At 46.0% G+C, this 17107-nt stretch overlaps 1 protein-coding gene across 3 annotated transcripts in view; it reads right to left on the minus strand.

The window, feature by feature from the left end:
• The window catches only part of SLC22A18 (solute carrier family 22 member 18), a 61227-nt gene that overhangs the window by 2554 nt on the left and 41566 nt on the right, over window positions 1-17107 (minus strand). For all 3 annotated transcript variants that reach the window (XM_009571838.2, XM_054068929.1, XM_054068930.1), the window contains exons 8-10: window positions 16162-16262; window positions 6587-6688; window positions 2765-2885 (exon numbers count right to left, since the gene is read on the minus strand). In XM_009571838.2, coding sequence (XP_009570133.1) covers window positions 2765-2885; window positions 6587-6688; window positions 16162-16262 — 324 coding nt within the window. The remainder of the gene's footprint in view (window positions 1-2764; window positions 2886-6586; window positions 6689-16161; window positions 16263-17107) is intronic.

Raw genomic sequence — 17107 nt, forward strand, 5'->3', positions numbered from 1 at the left:
GCTGCCAGCTCTTCTCCGAAAGTTTTCTGTCTGACATGCAAATAAAACCATGAAACATGGACCTGTTACACAGGGAGGCTCTGATGGACTTCCTCCCTTTCTCCCCTGAGGGTGGGGGGCTCTGTGCAAGAACAAGATCTCCATTCTTGGGGAGGGATGCTGTTGACAAGGAGCACTTGTGTGGATGGAAATTCCCCTCAATTCGGGGCTGCCCTCCCACCAGCTCACACACCCAGCTGAACAGCATGTGCACGCAGGGGAGAATTTTCCCTTCCTGCCTTTGAAGATGAAGAGAGGGGAAGAAAATATCAAAGGGAAATCAATGAAATCATTTCCGCTCTCTTCCTTTGAGAGCAAAGCCCCAGCCGTAAGCAAGAGCAAGTAGCGATCTCATCAGCCTCAGTAGGAAGTGACCTTCAATTGGTCCTGAAAGCAGTATGATGGGTGCAAGGAATGGTGCCATCCCACTGTTCCCTTTCTGAGACACCTATTTAAAAGGCAAGGACAAGTGACTCAGTGTCTAGCAAGGGCGGACAGGTTGTCCTCCTGCAACACCCCATCCGTTCTAGCCCCGCAATGAGACAGGCACCTGAGCTCAGTCCAAACTCTAACTCCTTGGAAAGCCTCTTCCTGGCCCAAAGTAAAATCTCCACAGGCTCTGCCAGCCCCAGGCTGGCACAAACATCAGGAAGGGACAGCAGCAAGGCTCTAGAGTGATGGTTCCAGAAGCAAATTTCCAGTGTGTGATTTCCTTGCATTAACTAAAAATTATTGCAAGTTAGCACTCAGATTTTTTTGTGTAGTGGCAGTGAGGCTTTTTTTGATAAAGCCAGATTTCTATGCTCCTGGAAAAGCAGGGATTTCTAATGTGCCACCAAAATGCTGGCTTTGCAGAGCCAGGCTCAGGCTCACATAGGAAGGAGTGGCCTTTTAGCTGCTGTATGGGTGGAGCAGCCGTTGTGGGGTACCACCCACGGCCAAAGATGGATGAAAGGCATTTTAATAGCTGCATTTCTGTGTGAGACACCCACACTGTCACTGCCGCAGCTGCTGCAAAGAGGCAGTTTGGCAGCTCTGCTGTGTCAGGCATTCCTGTCTTCGTCCCCGGCCCCTGCTTGGATGCGTCCAAAACAAGCACAAGACCATCAGATGCCTCTTCCCTTGGAAACATTGCAAGGAGGAAACGGAGTTTGAAAGGCAAGGGCCAAGGAGGAGCAGTGGACGCAAGGTTTACACGAGTGTTGTGATCCTCTGTGCCAGCAGCACCCCACCTCAGCATGCCCAGTTTTGAACCAGCTGTAGCTCTGCAATTTGTAGTAGCACTTGGCATGGCATCAGTCCAGGATGGATAGGCAGCGGAATGCCCTGGGTAGCCCCATGACTCCCCTAATGTCCCATGACCCCCTCATGAACATCTGCGCTGTCTTGTGGGCTGTCCTCCCATAATGCCCTGCCACACGGAGACCAACCATCCTGCCGAGGCACAGGCTGACCTAACAATATGCACAAGCAAGGAGCAGGGTGAGGCAACTAAGCCCACTTTCCTCTCTGAACGGAGCTTGCCTCCAGGCTTGGAAAGCCAAGCAATGCTCCCTTTTTCCTCACAAAGCCCCTTTGAGAAGAGGTTGGACAAATTCCCAAAGCCCCTTGGTGCCCTTACCCTCTGGCTCTTCCTCCTGGACTGAACATTACTCCAACTAATGAAACAGCAGATTTTCTTCCCATCTGAGCACAGGGGCTGGGACATCCCAACTCCTCACCTCCCTGGGAACTAAGTGGTCCTCCAAAGCAGACATATTGCACTCGGAAGTTGTGGGCTCGCAGCATTTGTAGGAGGTGTGGTGGTCAGCTCTACAAATAAACTACTGAAGTGACATTTAGAAAAGCTCTCAATCCAGCAGCATCTCAAAAGATCTTTAAAAACTTCACTAATGAGCTGTGCAATATATAACTCCTGTTCTCAGTAGGGGCTGTGCAGAGATATCTGCTCAGATGTCTGCTAGGGAAGATGAAGGGTGCAGGCTGGCATCCCAGAAAGGCTGAGTTAGAGCAGAGAAACTCACAGGTAAATGTGGCTTGAGGAGAAACCCTGAGAGAGCTTGAGCAAGAGACACCAAAGTGGGTTAACCCAGGTCCATCCTGGGACAAGCTCAGCAAGGCTCTCATGACAATAAGATAGGCATATTTCCTTTGTCAACAGAATAAAAAAAAACAGATATAAAGATTTATGGTCTACCACTGCCTTTCAGCCCCCTTGTATATAGGAACTTTTCAACAGAAACATTGCCAAAATGTAGAGAGGTGGGCAATTACTGCATGAGGCAAAACATGTTTCCAAAGAACAATGCAGAATACCCTCCTGAGACGCCCTAAGTTAAAAGGTGTGAACAGACAGCCCCCTCAGTCACTCTCACAGTGGAAAAGCAGCTTTTTTTTTTTTTTTTTTTTTTGGTGGAACATATGGGTTCACATGGAAAGGAGAGTTTGGGAGAAGATTCTCTTACTATGGACATCAGCAGGCAGCACAGGGTTGCAGGACATGTGCTCAATATTGTTCAAGCTCATCCTGTATTAGCCCCCTCAGCCCCCATCCATCTGCTCTGCTGACACCCACTGCATGCAACTGCCAAGCCAGATTTGCTGGGGAATTGGGCGTTTGCAATGAATGTGCCCCAATGCTCAATAGCAGTGACATGAGCTAGGAAGTACCTAATGAACTGAAAAGTGAGAAAAGACCAGTCTGGTCTTTTTTGAGGAGTCTTACCTGTGTCGGAAGAAGGGACAGCATTGGTGAGGATGCTGTCAGTGATGGTGTTCAGTGTGCTGAAGGCAAACATCAGTGGCATGGCGATGATGCAGTAGTGCCACACAGTCCTCATCAGAGCCTAAGAGACAGGACAAAATGTACCATGAATCATCAGAGAGCACAAGTGGTGACTTTGTGACAACCTAGAAAAACATCATGAGACAAAGCTGTGACTTAGGTAAATTCTGGGATCTACAACTGATCCGTGATTGTGTGGCTTTGGCCATTGCACTGTCTTTCATAGCCCACCATTTGTCTGCACTGAATTATTCCAAGCATGCAGCACAAGTAGCAAATGATACCCTACAATCTGGCAGCATGTTTCTCTGGCACTGCTGCAGGTATTTTTAGTGTCTGTGAATTAGTGACATCCCCCACCCTTCTCTCTCATCTTTTGTGTGTTGTCCAACTCCTGAGGAAATGTTGAACAGCAGATGTATGTGGTGTACTTCAGGAAGCCTCCATTACTTATACAAAACAGCCTAGAGAAGGCATTTTGGTTCATTATCATAAATAATTAAAACTAAACTGAGCTTGTCAAAATAAAGGAGTGCAGTGCATTATGTAACATTTGTACCTTTTGGATTTCTAGTCCTGCTGCTTCATTGCTAATAAATTCACTGAATTCAGTAATCTGGAATAGGTGTCCTGGCTATAAGTGAACATTAGTGAACATAATTAGGGAGAGTAATGATTTTGTTATTGCAGCTATTCTTAGTGAGGACATCCCTCCAGCTGTCTAATACTGAAACAGAAGCAGTAAAGCTCCCTAAGTCATGGGGCTAGAGCAGCTCTCAGCTCATTCATAAGCCCTGCTGCTCAAATAAATGGATTTCTCTGGGGCATGGAAAGGAAATTGCCCCTTTCTTGCAATTCTCCTGCCCTCGCCTGTGTCTCAAGGTGTGTTATTGTGGCTGGAAAACATCTCCATTGCTGGTTTAGCCAGAAGTTTCATTCTTTGGTGTTCTCTTTTCTAAGATCTGGTCCCTGCCTCTCGGCTACAGAAGATGGAGAAGCCTAGAGATATTGCTCACTAATGACTTGGAAGTATTGAGGTTTATTCCTAGTTCCCCTCTAGATTCACACACAGCCAGGTTTCTCTCCTTGGAGGAGTTTTTTACCTGTGTTTTGGTTAAGATCTAGTCACTTCTGATTAAGGAACCAGAGAACAAAGATGTACTTGGTACATAAAGATTCAGACAGAGGGAGAATAATTCCTTGCTAGGGCAAATGTCATTGCAGGACAACATTGCAGATCTCATAGCAAAAAACATTTTTAACTGTCCCCTGCCTTGTACAAATTCCCTCACAGGCTGAAGCAAGTGGGCAGAAAAGAGCTGAGCCACTTCTGGGTCACCTGTAAAACTAGGTGAGATGGCTCCTGCCTCCTCACTCCCCTGGGACCTGGAAAGGACTGAGCCAGGCAGAACCTGGTCTCTGCTACTCCTCAGCTGCTGGGAAAGTATCAATCTTTTTGACCTGAGCAGATCTGAAAGCATTTTTCAGGTGAGAGGCAGAACAAGGAGTTTCAGCAGACAAGGTCAAAAAGCAAACTCCTGGGAAAAAAAAGGCAGCAAGGCAGGACGAGGCACAGCCTTGCCTTCAGAGGAAAACTTCCCAGCTGCAACTGCCAAACACTCCTACAAGCCTGCCCACGTGCTCCCAGCTTGCATCTGCAGATCAGACATTGCCTCTCTCCTTCTCCAGTTGCTACTGCAGAGCTCCCAGCCCACCCCTTCCTTTCTCCAGCTGCTGATTGTTGGGAACATCCTGCAGCTTCTTTCCAGATGTCTATCTGTCTGCTGCTGGTTGTGTCTGCCTTCCAAAACCACTTCAGCCTACCTCCTGGAGATACAAAGATGGGTTTCAGAGTGTCTTTTATTAACAGCTAGCTTTTCTCCTCACTTCTACCCTTTGAGGAAGGAATTTGCTTCATTTGGAGGCCAGATGCAGCATAGGCACTGCAGGCAGGATGCTGCTCCAACAGTGGCTGTGCAGGATTAAAAGCTTTGCACATTAATCTCTGCATTTGGGGACTGTCGCTGTGATAGCACTCATCCCCACCAAGACGGAAAGCCACCCCAGAAACGGATGTTTTCTCTGCAGCTGCTTGAACAGAGTACTTTTTAATAAGGCATCCCCAGTGAAGAGGATCGCAGCTGTATTTGCCTATGAATAGTTCTCATGGGAAGTAATTGCTGACCCTTGTCTCCAGGCCCGTGCTGTCAGGATGTCCACAGCCTTCCAGGGCTGGTGTAATGCCAACTTTAAAACGATTTCCCTTCCCAGCTTCCCTCCTTGCACAGCCAATGTGAGCCTCCCCGTACTGGGGCGTTAGTGGCTGCAAGCCATACTGCCTGTCTCTTCTTCGCCATTGAAATTTTCTCTCCTACATTCATCCCTACGTTTCAGTGAGACCTCAGTGCACAAAAGCCATTTACTTCATATTGCTTCTCTGCTTGATTCCCATGGGACTAGGCTTTGGAACATGAAGCCAGTCCCAGCAGCACCCTGTCCTGCACCAGGTTGTGGGTGCTCCATCTGGGCCAGGTCCACCTTAGTCTCACGAAATTGCCCCCACACATGACCAAAAAACAACAGAGACACGTAAAAAGCCTTTCCTGGGCTGTGCTCAGGAACATCAAGCCCTGTGCAGATGTCCTATGCTAAGGTGGCACATGAATGTCAGCAAAAAACCACATGACGCCAGCCAGGAAGGACTCTTCCTGAGCATCCCACCACATGGTAGCATCTCTGTGAGCAGTGGAATCCCAGAGAGGAGGACTGCACTCCATCTTAGGAACCCAGCCTTTGTCTGCATCCATCTTCCCTTCCCAGCCTCATCTTGGGCATGCAATTTAACCACAGATTAGTAGGTGCCTCATCTCATCCATGTAGCTGGGAATCATGAGCCTCAATACCCTCCAGGATTTGGCCTTAACCTCCCTGTGGCTGAAGTGTGGTTGTGGGAATGACACCCATCCTACCCACACCAGTGAGAGCACCGACACCCTGGCAGCAAGGCTTGAGGCTGAATCCTTCAGGGAACATTGAAAGGCTGACGCAGCTCAAATGTCCTTGGGGCCCATTGGTGAGCACTCTTACTTCATCCCCATCACCTGGGCAGAACTGTTGGTTCCCCAAGCACAGCTTATCTGAGCAAACACTACTACTGGCAGAGCTACCTACATCATCTCAGTTTTCGAATTACCGTTTGAGATTGGCATCAACTGTTGCCCATGCAGACACAAACAGTAATGAGTAGCATCACTCATCCCAAAATAGAGCAACAAAATTATTACGTTGCTACTCCCTCACCAAATACTCTCATCCTGAGGAATTGGGCAAAAATAAAACCCCAGAAAAAGAGCAAACAACCTCCATTGTCTCACAGCAGCATACATCTGCAATGATTTCTCCCCCCACACTCTTCATTTACCTTCTAGGTAGTTCAGGAAATGCAGTCGCTGACAAAACTAAGTGCAAGATTTCTATGCAAATCCAGTGACTCAGGAGGGCCTTAACAAGTTTCTGTGTTAGATTATTTATTTTATTTATCCCTGTAACTATTATGCGGCTCTTCATCATTATTTGGCATGGTGCTTACGCTGAGTGCAGCTCTGTTTGCACAGAGGTCCAGGAGAGCTGGTTTCCCCCCAAGGACCACCCAGCAAAGCCAGTGGTGGCGTTTCAAGGGGCAGAGCTTACAGCCAGGTCTCACAGACCTTGTGCTGCTGCGTTATTAAAAGGCACCATGGATGATTTCATGCTGAGTCTTACCATGCCCAGGCCCACGCCTGCGAAGACAAAGATGCTGAGCCGGAGCAGGGTCCTCTCCGTGCAGTGGTTGGTAAGTTTTCCAACAACCAGACCCTGGACAACCTGGGAAAGAATCACACAAGCAACATTACACCTGACGTATAACAATTTAAACAAGCTCAAAATAGAACTGCTACAGTGCTCCAAGCAAATTAAAGGTAGCAAATGGATTCTTTTGCTTCTTTCTTGGAGAAAAAGAGACCTCACTTACATAGCAAATGACTGGAAGACATGATCCATTATTTCAAGCATTTTGCATCCTAGTGATAGATCCATATTCTGATCTGAAAGTCTTTGCTCACGTCTCGTGCCTGAATTTACCCTCACTGCCTGCTCACCAGCAGTGACTGAAACTTTCTAAAGATGCTTGTGGACACAAATGAATTTTATTAACTCATAATGTTTTTGTGAAATACAATTAATACTAAGGTCATAATTCTTGCAAGTCCTTCCAAAGAAAAACTGTGCATTTGTATGCAGAGGAGGAAAATGCCTCCATTCCTGTACCTTTTCTTGCCATTATTTTAAACTATAAATATACAAATTGGGTGGTTCATCATTTTTAGATAGGAAACAAGTATGACTGAGATGCTAATACTCAACCCTATCAGTACCTGCAGATGTGAGGGATGGGGAATTTGTTTTACAGATATTAAATAAAAACTGGAGGTGAGGTGGGGGGAATAGGAGCAAAAAAAATTAAATCTCAGGAAGTATTTGGCTTTTTGAGCACTTTGCAGAAGTTCACTCTTTTATTTCTCTGTTTGGCATCTCCCATACTTCAATCGACACTAGCCCACGTGGACAGTAGAAGACAGAGGCTGAAAGGCATCACTTTGAAAGCAAACCTTGACTGACTGGGTTTGAGACGAGGGACAGACAGGAGTTTTTTGAGTTTTCCCTGCCTTGAAAGCATTTGTTTGATCCGAGAAAAAAACTCTCCCAGTTGAAAGAAAAACTGTAGCTCAAAATGCTTTGTTTGGTACAATGGCTTTATTTCAATGGCATTCCAGCCTGGAGAAAACCTTAGAGCTCTGCTTGGACATGGAACAATGCTATGCCACGCTAAACCTTGCTGTGTTAGCCCTAAGAGGGAAAGTTAACTCAACTGAAAGGAAATGAGTGCACAATGAATAAGAAAGTTGTTAAAAAGAAAAGAACAAGCACTCCAGAAAAAGCAATTTAATTATTAAAATTAAAAAATCAATAATTAAATAATAATAGAGTGAAAATAAAACAAAGTTGACATAAAGAAACATAGGTACAAATTGAATATATCACCAAGAAGCTTCAATTTAATGGAAATCATCAAAATTCAACTCTTTCATTGCTTCAGAGCACACACCATTTTTGACATTGCACCAAGCAGACATTTTGTTTCCTCGTAAATGCTCTTTCTGCCTTCTTTTTGTCCCTGTCCCCATGCTCAGGCAGGGCTTGAGAGCTCGGCTAATGTGTGCCCTGCTGCTGTGTGATGATGGTGTGGGTCTGTGTGTCTCCTGGGTCGCGTCACCCACCGAGTGGCCTGAGGGACACTGCCAGACCTGCTGCAGTGTGATGCTCTAATGATGCATGGGGTGACCTGAGTCATCCCGCCTGAAAGACCTGCCATGGACACGGGAGGAAGCTGATACCAGCAGCTCCTACTCAGGGGGGTGGGTGGAGAAGCCGCTGAGTAATGCTTCATTAAGCTGAGTGACACTAATGAAGAATTGTCATTAACTTTTTGCAACTTCCAGTTCCTCCCACTGGCTTGCCCTGGCTGGGGCTGAGCTGAGTCATGAGGGATGGGGGCTCAGCCCCATCATAGAGCATGGCTTGACTCAGTGATGGCATCACCCAAATCCCAGGTCAGCTCGGCTGAGCTACCAGAAGAAAGAAAACATTCTTCAATTTGCCTGGACTTGAACGACATAATTAATTGGGATATACCATGCAGGCACAGCCTGGTCCCTATCCTTCCTTGAGTTATTGGGGTAGACCATCAGCAATGTCCCAGCCTGGCTTGACGCCCATGGGAGTGGTATACCCAAAAACGTCTCCATCACTAAATATTACCACCTAAGCACAGGGAACAATTGCTGTTGTAGCAAAGCCAGGCTCTGAGCAGGCAGAACCTGGTGACTGGCAAACTGGAGGCCATCAGGACCATCCCCAGAGTGAGCAGAGCAGGGGGATGGTTCTTGTGCCGAGGCTGGAATTTAGCATGGGCTTCCCCATCCCTTAGATGGGGGCAATATAAGCATCCAGAAGAACACCACTGCTGAAACAACCAACTCAGTCCTGGGACTTTTCCAAGAGCAAGCATGAGCCCAAGTCACCTGCTTTCCCTGTGGGGCTGAGCAGCCATCCTTGGGCTATACAGATGGCAGCCTCCACACTGGATATCTGCGCTGCCATACCTCCTCCAAAGCATGGTCCTTGCTGATCCAGCCATGAGCCCTAGGCAGGCAAGGACCATCATCTTAATTTTGGACACTGAGAAACACCAGTGCCTTGATTTTGGTGCTAGATAATGTTTTCAGTGACAAAGAGCTCTGTCCTCACTTCCATTCCGAACTGAGACCTGAAAGCCCATTACTTCCAGTCTGCAATTTTCCCTGGATGCGTAGACCCCTGGTGTGTGAGCAAGAGCTGCCTGCACAGGCACATTTGGGAAGGAGGAAGCAAAAGGTGGTTCATGGGCACACTCTCATGTAAAGTTTTGAACATGTGCTGCCATCACATGTGACCTGGTCACATTGAGGTAGCAATAGGATTTATCCTATTTTTTTTCCTGCTGGTGCATTTTGGTCTTTTCCCTTACATGCAACCTTCCATTGAGGTCGACTGTGATGGGCCTGCCCCTCCTGCACTTCATTTTGCGTGGATGTTACTTGCCTTTGTAACCTGACTTCCTTTGAAGTCGGGAAAGAGCCAGTGTGCCTGGCTGGAATGCCTTCTGTCATCAATAAACAAAAGGGAGAGGAAATTGTTTGCAAGTGAAATAACAGGCACTGCCTGTGGCTGTGTACACATGTCACAGAATAAACCAGCTCATCTTTTTTTCCTTCCCCCTTTCCTTCTTTAAAGGCAAATAAGTCTTCTAGTAATAGCATAAGAAACGTAAAGACAGACAAATCTCTCCTTGTCGTTGTGCTGGATTCACCAAACTGGGAAATTGCTACACTAGTTCAGCTGATCATGTAGAAAAACACTCTTTACTTCTATCATTGTATTTGATTTCCGGGAGGGCAGCAGCAGCAGCTCCTGTTTGCTCAGAAGAATCAATTGCCCATTTTATTATTAACCTAATTAACAAATTTCAGAAACACTTTGCAGGATGGAGAAGATCGTTGCTGTTTGAAGGCTTAAGGTGTTACGCTTTGGAAGACTTTTGAGTGGTGAAGCACTAGCCTTGCTGCATGGAGCCACTGCTGAGCAAGGCTGGCACCCACAAATAACTATCCGCATTGGTGGAGGTTAGAGGAGTTAATGTAGATGCTTGGCTGCTCCTCTGCATTGAGCAGACACAGGACTATTTCTACAGATTTTTCCCTCAACACTGATTGAAAGCTTGACAGAACCCAGCAACAAAATAAATACCCTTTCACCCAACAGCCTGGAAATGAAAAAGATGTGAGAACGTTGGCAAGGCAGGCGCAGCAGGCCAGATAAGCTGGTACGGCTTAGCAGAGAAGATGCAGGGCCCCATCCCTACCACAGATAGCATGATTCACATCAGAGGCAGCCTCCCACGCGCCAGACTGGTATCTCTCGCCTCTGAAATTGTGCCCAGCTGGCAGTTCCCAGGGTGAGTGTGGTGCTGGCTCAGGTAGGACACACGGGTGGGCACTGCCTGGGGCACAACACAGCAGGCAAAAAAATCATGAGGCTTTTCTGCACTGGCTGAAGGTGGTGCAAAACCTTGAGTGGGGGAAAAATAGAATTGTTTTACTGACACAGTGATGCCAGAAAGCACTTGAGAAGTACTTGAGCTCTTGCAGAGGAGCAGGAGGGTGGTGGGACTGGAAGGAGAGCTGGTGGTGAGGACCAGACTGCTGAAGACAGCACTTTGCCAAAGAGGGGGAAGACTGTGTTTTGCAAACTCCAGCCTAATCACTTTCTTTCCCCCTCCAACCTGCCTCCCTCCACAGATTTAAATCCTTCAAAGCCAGGAAACTGGAGAACTTTCTGTTTGTTGTTGCAAGGTCCTTTCACCAAGTGGGTTTTCCCCCTAGGCCTACCTGGCTGTAATTAAATCCCCGTCTCTTTAATTATCTCTTTTGCTGTGCAAGGGAAAAAAAAAGCAAGAGGGACAGACTAGTGATAAGATGATACGCAATGTAAATCTCTCCTCCAGGAATCTCTCTCATCTTTTCAGGATCACTCCGTACCAACTTGTCCCTCCAGAAGATGCACAGCTAGAGGTGGAGTTTGTATAACAATATGAATTTAAACACAGTAAATAGAATAGATGTCTTATGATTTCTTGATCCTCAGGGTAATAAATATGTACCCCTTTGTCCCACCCAGATTTTTTGTTTGGTGCATTTTGCTTTGGTGTTTTGGAGAAAAAGTTCTTAAAGGAAAGCTTTCCCCACCCCCTCCCGTGGTTTGAAATCTAAGCATCAGATGTGACTGTAGATACCAACCAGAGACTCCAGGTATTTCACTTGCCTAATCCTCCAGCTGCAATTTCCAAGACAGATACCATACCTGGAAGTTCTTCATGCTATTGCGCTCACAAATCCAAAAAAAAGCGAGAGTTTAGGCCCACTTCTGCCCATTAGGCAGCATTAAATTCTTTTAAATTATTATGAAATTAATTATTCTCTGCAGGGAGATTGAATGACATTCACTCTGAGGGAAATGTTGTTTGCATGACTTCTGAGGTGAGAGGACTCTGGAAGCCTAGCTCCAAAGGACTGCATCCCTGCTGGGCTCTCACACCTCTTGCCTGGAGACCCACCTGCGGTCAGATAAAAATGCTTCAAACATATCATGAGCAAGGGAATGTCTGCAACACAAGATGCCTGACACAGAGGTACCCCTCCTGCTGTCTGCCTTTCCCTCCTCATTTCATTATCTCCCACCTGACTCCTCCTCAACTCATGCTGGCACAGTCCCAGCTCATCAGACATCCCCACTCTATCAGACTGCTTTACGTATCTTTGCAGAGACCTGGCTTGCTTGAATTACCCCCAGCTTGTCACTTTCACTTCTCCCTCAGCCGACTCCAGCCTCAGTCATATTCCATTTTCTAAGCAACAACTTTGTTTCCTCATCATACAGCTCCTTCTCCCAGTGCTTTGGCACCACCTTCCCATATACCCTTCTCTGACCTTGTTTGGCTCTGTTACACCCAGAGATGGGCCCCTTTCCCTGCCTCACATTTCCCAACTTCCTCTGCTATTAGATGCTCTTTGTCCAATCACAAACAGTAAATTGGCACCAGCTTCTGGGCCAGTGCTTCATCCAGAGAGCTTGGAAACCCCTGTTCCCCACAGACAGATACTCTCATGGGAACTTTTACAGCAATGCATTGGCAGATGTATTACTTTGGGCCACTCAAGTCTCCTGAGACAGGCAGCAAGGCAACCTACATCTCTTCATGCAGGAATATGAGTGGCAGCAAGGAGATGTACTGCCAGCACTGGGGTGAAGGGTGACCATGCTGTGGGCAGCCTACTCAGCGAAGGGAAGAGGGTGCTGAGGATGCCTCTTGCCATGAGCAGTGGTCACTGGCGTAGCATAGTGTTGCAAAGACAAAACGCACTACCAGCACAAAACGCACTGCCAGCACCAGCTGAGATACTTCATTGCTGGCAAGTGCCATAAATCCTCCCCATGTGGACAGAGCTGATGCTTAGCAAGGGAGAAAGCCAGGGAGGTGCTCTGGAGAGTGACCAGCCAAAGGCTGTGAGGCTCCCAGGCTCCAAAAACCAGACCCAAATCCACCTTCCAAACCCTCAAGGATCCTCTCAGACTGGGCATTGGTCACCCATCCAAATGCTGAGGTTCTGCAGGGTTGTAAAACAGTACTAAGCATGATGAGATGAGAGGTACTCCAGATTGGATCCCTAAGGAGGGCTGCCTGAAATAGCAGGTGGCTAACATCCTTCCTCTGCAAAGGTGGCAAACACCTCACCTCCCACTAGGTTAGTGTTTCTGTGCTGATTTCATGTAAAGAGCTGTTTGAGATACCGACAAAATACTTAAATTGCCTACTTAAATTTAGATGGACTCACAAAGCATTCAAAATCTCCTCTGTAGGTGCTCTGCAGCTGGCTTGAAGGGGAGGAATGGTGAGAAACAGAGATGTTTACAGAGGATTGGCCGTTTCTCACCACAGTAGGTTAAATGAAGCTTAGAAGCTGAAAAATTAAGTTAAGCAATTGAGGCATAATAACCTTGAGGTGGGAGAGAAAAGTGGGAAGAAACCATTGCTATTTGAGCCATCTAGGGATCGCTCATGGGGCTGGGAAAGGGGGCTGCAACATCACCTTCTGTGAAAGAGGAAGATGTTCATGTTGAGATTTCATTTAAATAATAGAAATCAAAATAAGTCAAAAAGAATAATACTACTAAAAATGTCCAGGAATTAGCAGACTATACAATGCTTTTGTCAGCATATGACTTGTGGGCAAGGGCTAAACTGTGCTGTTTTCTATGCCTCTCTGAAGCTGCTTAGTGCATGCACCAGGGGTGTAGGTGAGACCCTGGGACACGGTGCTGTACATATCAGCACTCTGTGCTGTGCAACCACCCAGGCATTGTGTTCAGTGTCTACAGGGAGGTTTAAAGTAAACAGAACATGGTTTGATTCTTGTTTTCCCCTTGTCTGTGACATCTGCTCCCATCTATAGAAGACCTTAAACAAGACCCTTTTTCAGGTCCAGGAAGAGATGCTTATGGGGAGTATGTTTCCTCTACAAGGAGGGCTCAGAGCAAGTCCAGGAGAATGGGAAAACCTCTACAATGTTTTATGGAAAGGCAAACTAAGGAATGAGCTATCAAAGCTGAGGATCTGTTTGATTAAATTCATTGAAAAGGACATTATATTCCTTATGAATAAAGCTATAATTTACTCAGTGAAGTGGGGAATCCAGTCAGCAGATATTAATCACCATTCACCCATCCAGACTCATGGAATTTGCTTGCACCTTAATCTGCATTTGTATCTCCAGCAGTATCAATTCAGTGTATGGCAGAAACAAATGCATCTGAAATGCCAGCTTAGGCAAGATGAAGACAAATAAGCAGCTCTGGGACTCAGCAGGACAGAACTGGCACTTGTTGCATTCCCTGCATACATCTCCCACTGCAGGAAACCCAACAGAAAGCAGTCATAAAACATTAACCCTGTCACTATCTGCAAGAGATATCTTTGGGTGGCCCTAGCCAGAGACCTGATCTGAAAGCAAAGGCACAAATTCTATTGTTTCACAGTAATTTAAAAGACAGATGGTGACAGTACCGTTTGGACCAGTTGAGAATCTGTTCCTGCATAAACCAGAGGTGAGCTCTCAATCACCAGTGAGAGCAGAAAGAATGAGTGATGAAGCAGAAGGCAGTACTTTGCAAGTTCTCGGGTGAGGTGGCTTTTGCTGCCACCAGGAATCAGGTGCCTTGGGCTTTTTTAAAAAATAAAGATTTCCTCCCATTTCCTTGTTGGTGTTCTGAGAGCAAACCCCAATGCACCATCATGAAGAAAACTTTGTACCCTACCACTTTACTCTGATATTTTTGATGTTCAGAGTCACGAGTTGTAGAATACACGTAACAACACAGACAGAAATTGCACAGATAGATGAAAGAAAACTGCCTGGCTGACAAAAGCTAGTTTCTTTGCCAAGTGTCCTGAGGCAAAGATCCCCAGCAAAGCAGATGCTGCACCTGAGCCTGTAGGCCACTGCTGAGATAGAGCATGGAAATAGGTATGATTGGCCTCTGCGGCAAGAACCTCTGTGACTATGGGAATGGTCATGTCCCTAGTTGGCACTGAAATCTGATTATTTGTTAGGAAGCAGAGTGAATGCTATAATTCCCCTATATTCCAGGGCTGTGTCTGTAAATAGGGTGCTGGCAGCACAGGTAACCTTATCTACAGTAGTTTCAACCAAACTAGCCTGGGAAACAATGACAGTGAAGACAGACAGATAGCTCAGACATAACTGCAGTGTCCTGAAGACAGCAGCGTCCAAGCTCCATCTTAGCAACACGAAGCCACTCCTACCCTGGCTGTACAAGTGCTGTTGCTGCCCATGCTACCCAGCTCAAAACACGCATGCCATGGCCATGCTGCATCTCCAAATTGTATCTTAGTGTAGACATATATAACAGGGATTTAAATGATACATCTAAATTAAGAGTGTAGTTGTTGGGGTGTCCTTCTGCATTCAAAGTGATAAGTTATCAGAAGGTGACTAGGGCCCTCTAAAACCTGAGTGATTCCGGCAGATCCTGAACTAGGAGGCAGTATACAAAGACTAAGGTAGGGAAAGGCTCTGTTAGCAGACAGAAGCACGCTTTGAAAAGCAGCTGTTAATCACTCCGCTTGTGACACTGTTTCCATGCTGTGGAGCAGCAAACTGGTTTTCTTTCTGAGAAGACTGGATGGGAGGGTGCATCCAGGTGGTAGCAGAGAGCTTTCAGCTAGCCCAAAGACATACTCCCAGAATGGACATGGCAAAGGCAACAGCTCCTCAGCTCCAGCTAGTTTACCCTGCAGACTCCACTTGCTGATGTATCACCATGCTTGTCATTCTACCAAGATGCTCAAATTTATTGAGACTGGTAACACTATGCCAAATCCAAATCATAAGGGAAGGAACTAAAGCTGCCACTTCCCAGATGAAAAGCTTTTCCACATCCCACAGGAACTCTGTGGCAATGCCCAGGAAATGAAGAAGGATTTATTAACAAGACCACCCTCCTTCAGGATGTTGCTTAACATTGCATTCCTTCCTGGAGACTTGCTTATAACCATCTGTTGCTCTTCCTGCAAAAATTTTTAGCCTTTTCCTTCAAAAGGAAAATTCTTCTACAGTAAAGAATCTTATTTTTTTGCCCCTTCTACTGCCTAATTCAGCTAATTTTTCCTTTTTACCCATTTTGCAAGTCTCCTAATTACATATCATTGCCCATCTTTAAATATTTTTAAACTGCAACCTTGCTGTGCTTGTTTCCACGCAACAGAAACCAGTCCTTCCTTGGCACTGAAGGCATCTGTGAAAACTCCAGTAGGACCATCTACTTATATGAATTTAGAGGGTGCTCCTGAGTAAATGTAAATCAGCTGACCTGCCCCAGTGAAAACTCTAGTCAAGGCACTTCAGCACAGGGAATACAGCTTTCAGGATACTACTTGCTGTGATTTCTTCCCATTCCAAGGAACAGGATAAATTTGGATTCACTTCTATTTTTTGAAGTCAGGTGCCACGTGGCAAAGCTAGGATTTGCCTGTCAATATTATGGCTGGATTTGGGAGAGCATGTGTCAAACTGGCAAATTAAACACTGATGTGACAAGAGGGAAACTTCCATTTCACTTACCATTTGAAGAACACCAAAATACGACATCAGGTATCCATTCTCCACTGCTTCCAAGCCAAAGAAATCCATAGAGATGATGGAAAACATAATCATGAACAAACCTAGAGGGAGGGATAATGAAAAGCATACATCAATATACTTGCACTGCATGTAGATGCCCAAACTCTGCCCCCAATCACCCCCAATATGAGTCAGTAGCTCTCCCTGGGGTTACCAGGACTGGATATGAACATGAGCAGAATGCTATTCAAAGACAGTGTAGTAATTTAATCTTTCAACATTGACTTTTTTATCCTACTTACTTTCATCTTTAAAATAATGTGACTACGTAGGCTGACGGTTCAGCTGTTTATTATAAACTGGTAAATATTTGTATCATTGAAGCCAGACTAAGCATTAAGGCAGTGAGAAAACATTTGTTCAGACAAGACTGTAACCATAAAAATAATCTGATTGGATTTCTCACCACTTTTGCCTGACTTTAAATTTTCACCATGGAGAAGGCTGCTGGGAAACAGCTTCATGACATTAGACTAAATACAGCAGTTTCACTGCAGACCTCAGCAGTGACATTGGTAGCACATGAAAACTCTCGCTCTCCTGGACTTACAGTGTTGTCGACACAAAGAGTTGGGAAGGTACAGACAGAAACAGCACAGGCTGCATCTGCTTTTCAATTAAGGCAATTTCTAGAAAGCATAATGGAAAATGCCCACTCACTTAATCTCACATGAAAATACAACAGTGTGCGTTTCCTCCAATGCCAAACATACACAAATACAGATAAGCATACACAGGCTCCAGTCCTACACAGAGAGCCATCAAATTAAATATATTATGACAAAACATTGCTCTCAAAGAGCTGGTATGAGGTAGGACACTGCTGCCTCCCTTAACGTCTTATGCACCTCAGATGGACCAAGACAGTGGGAAATTGGGGCTCTCT

Source organism: Cuculus canorus, chromosome 5 (genome assembly GCF_017976375.1).
Source record: "Cuculus canorus isolate bCucCan1 chromosome 5, bCucCan1.pri, whole genome shotgun sequence".
In the NCBI taxonomy this organism is placed as follows: Eukaryota; Metazoa; Chordata; class Aves; order Cuculiformes; family Cuculidae; genus Cuculus; species Cuculus canorus.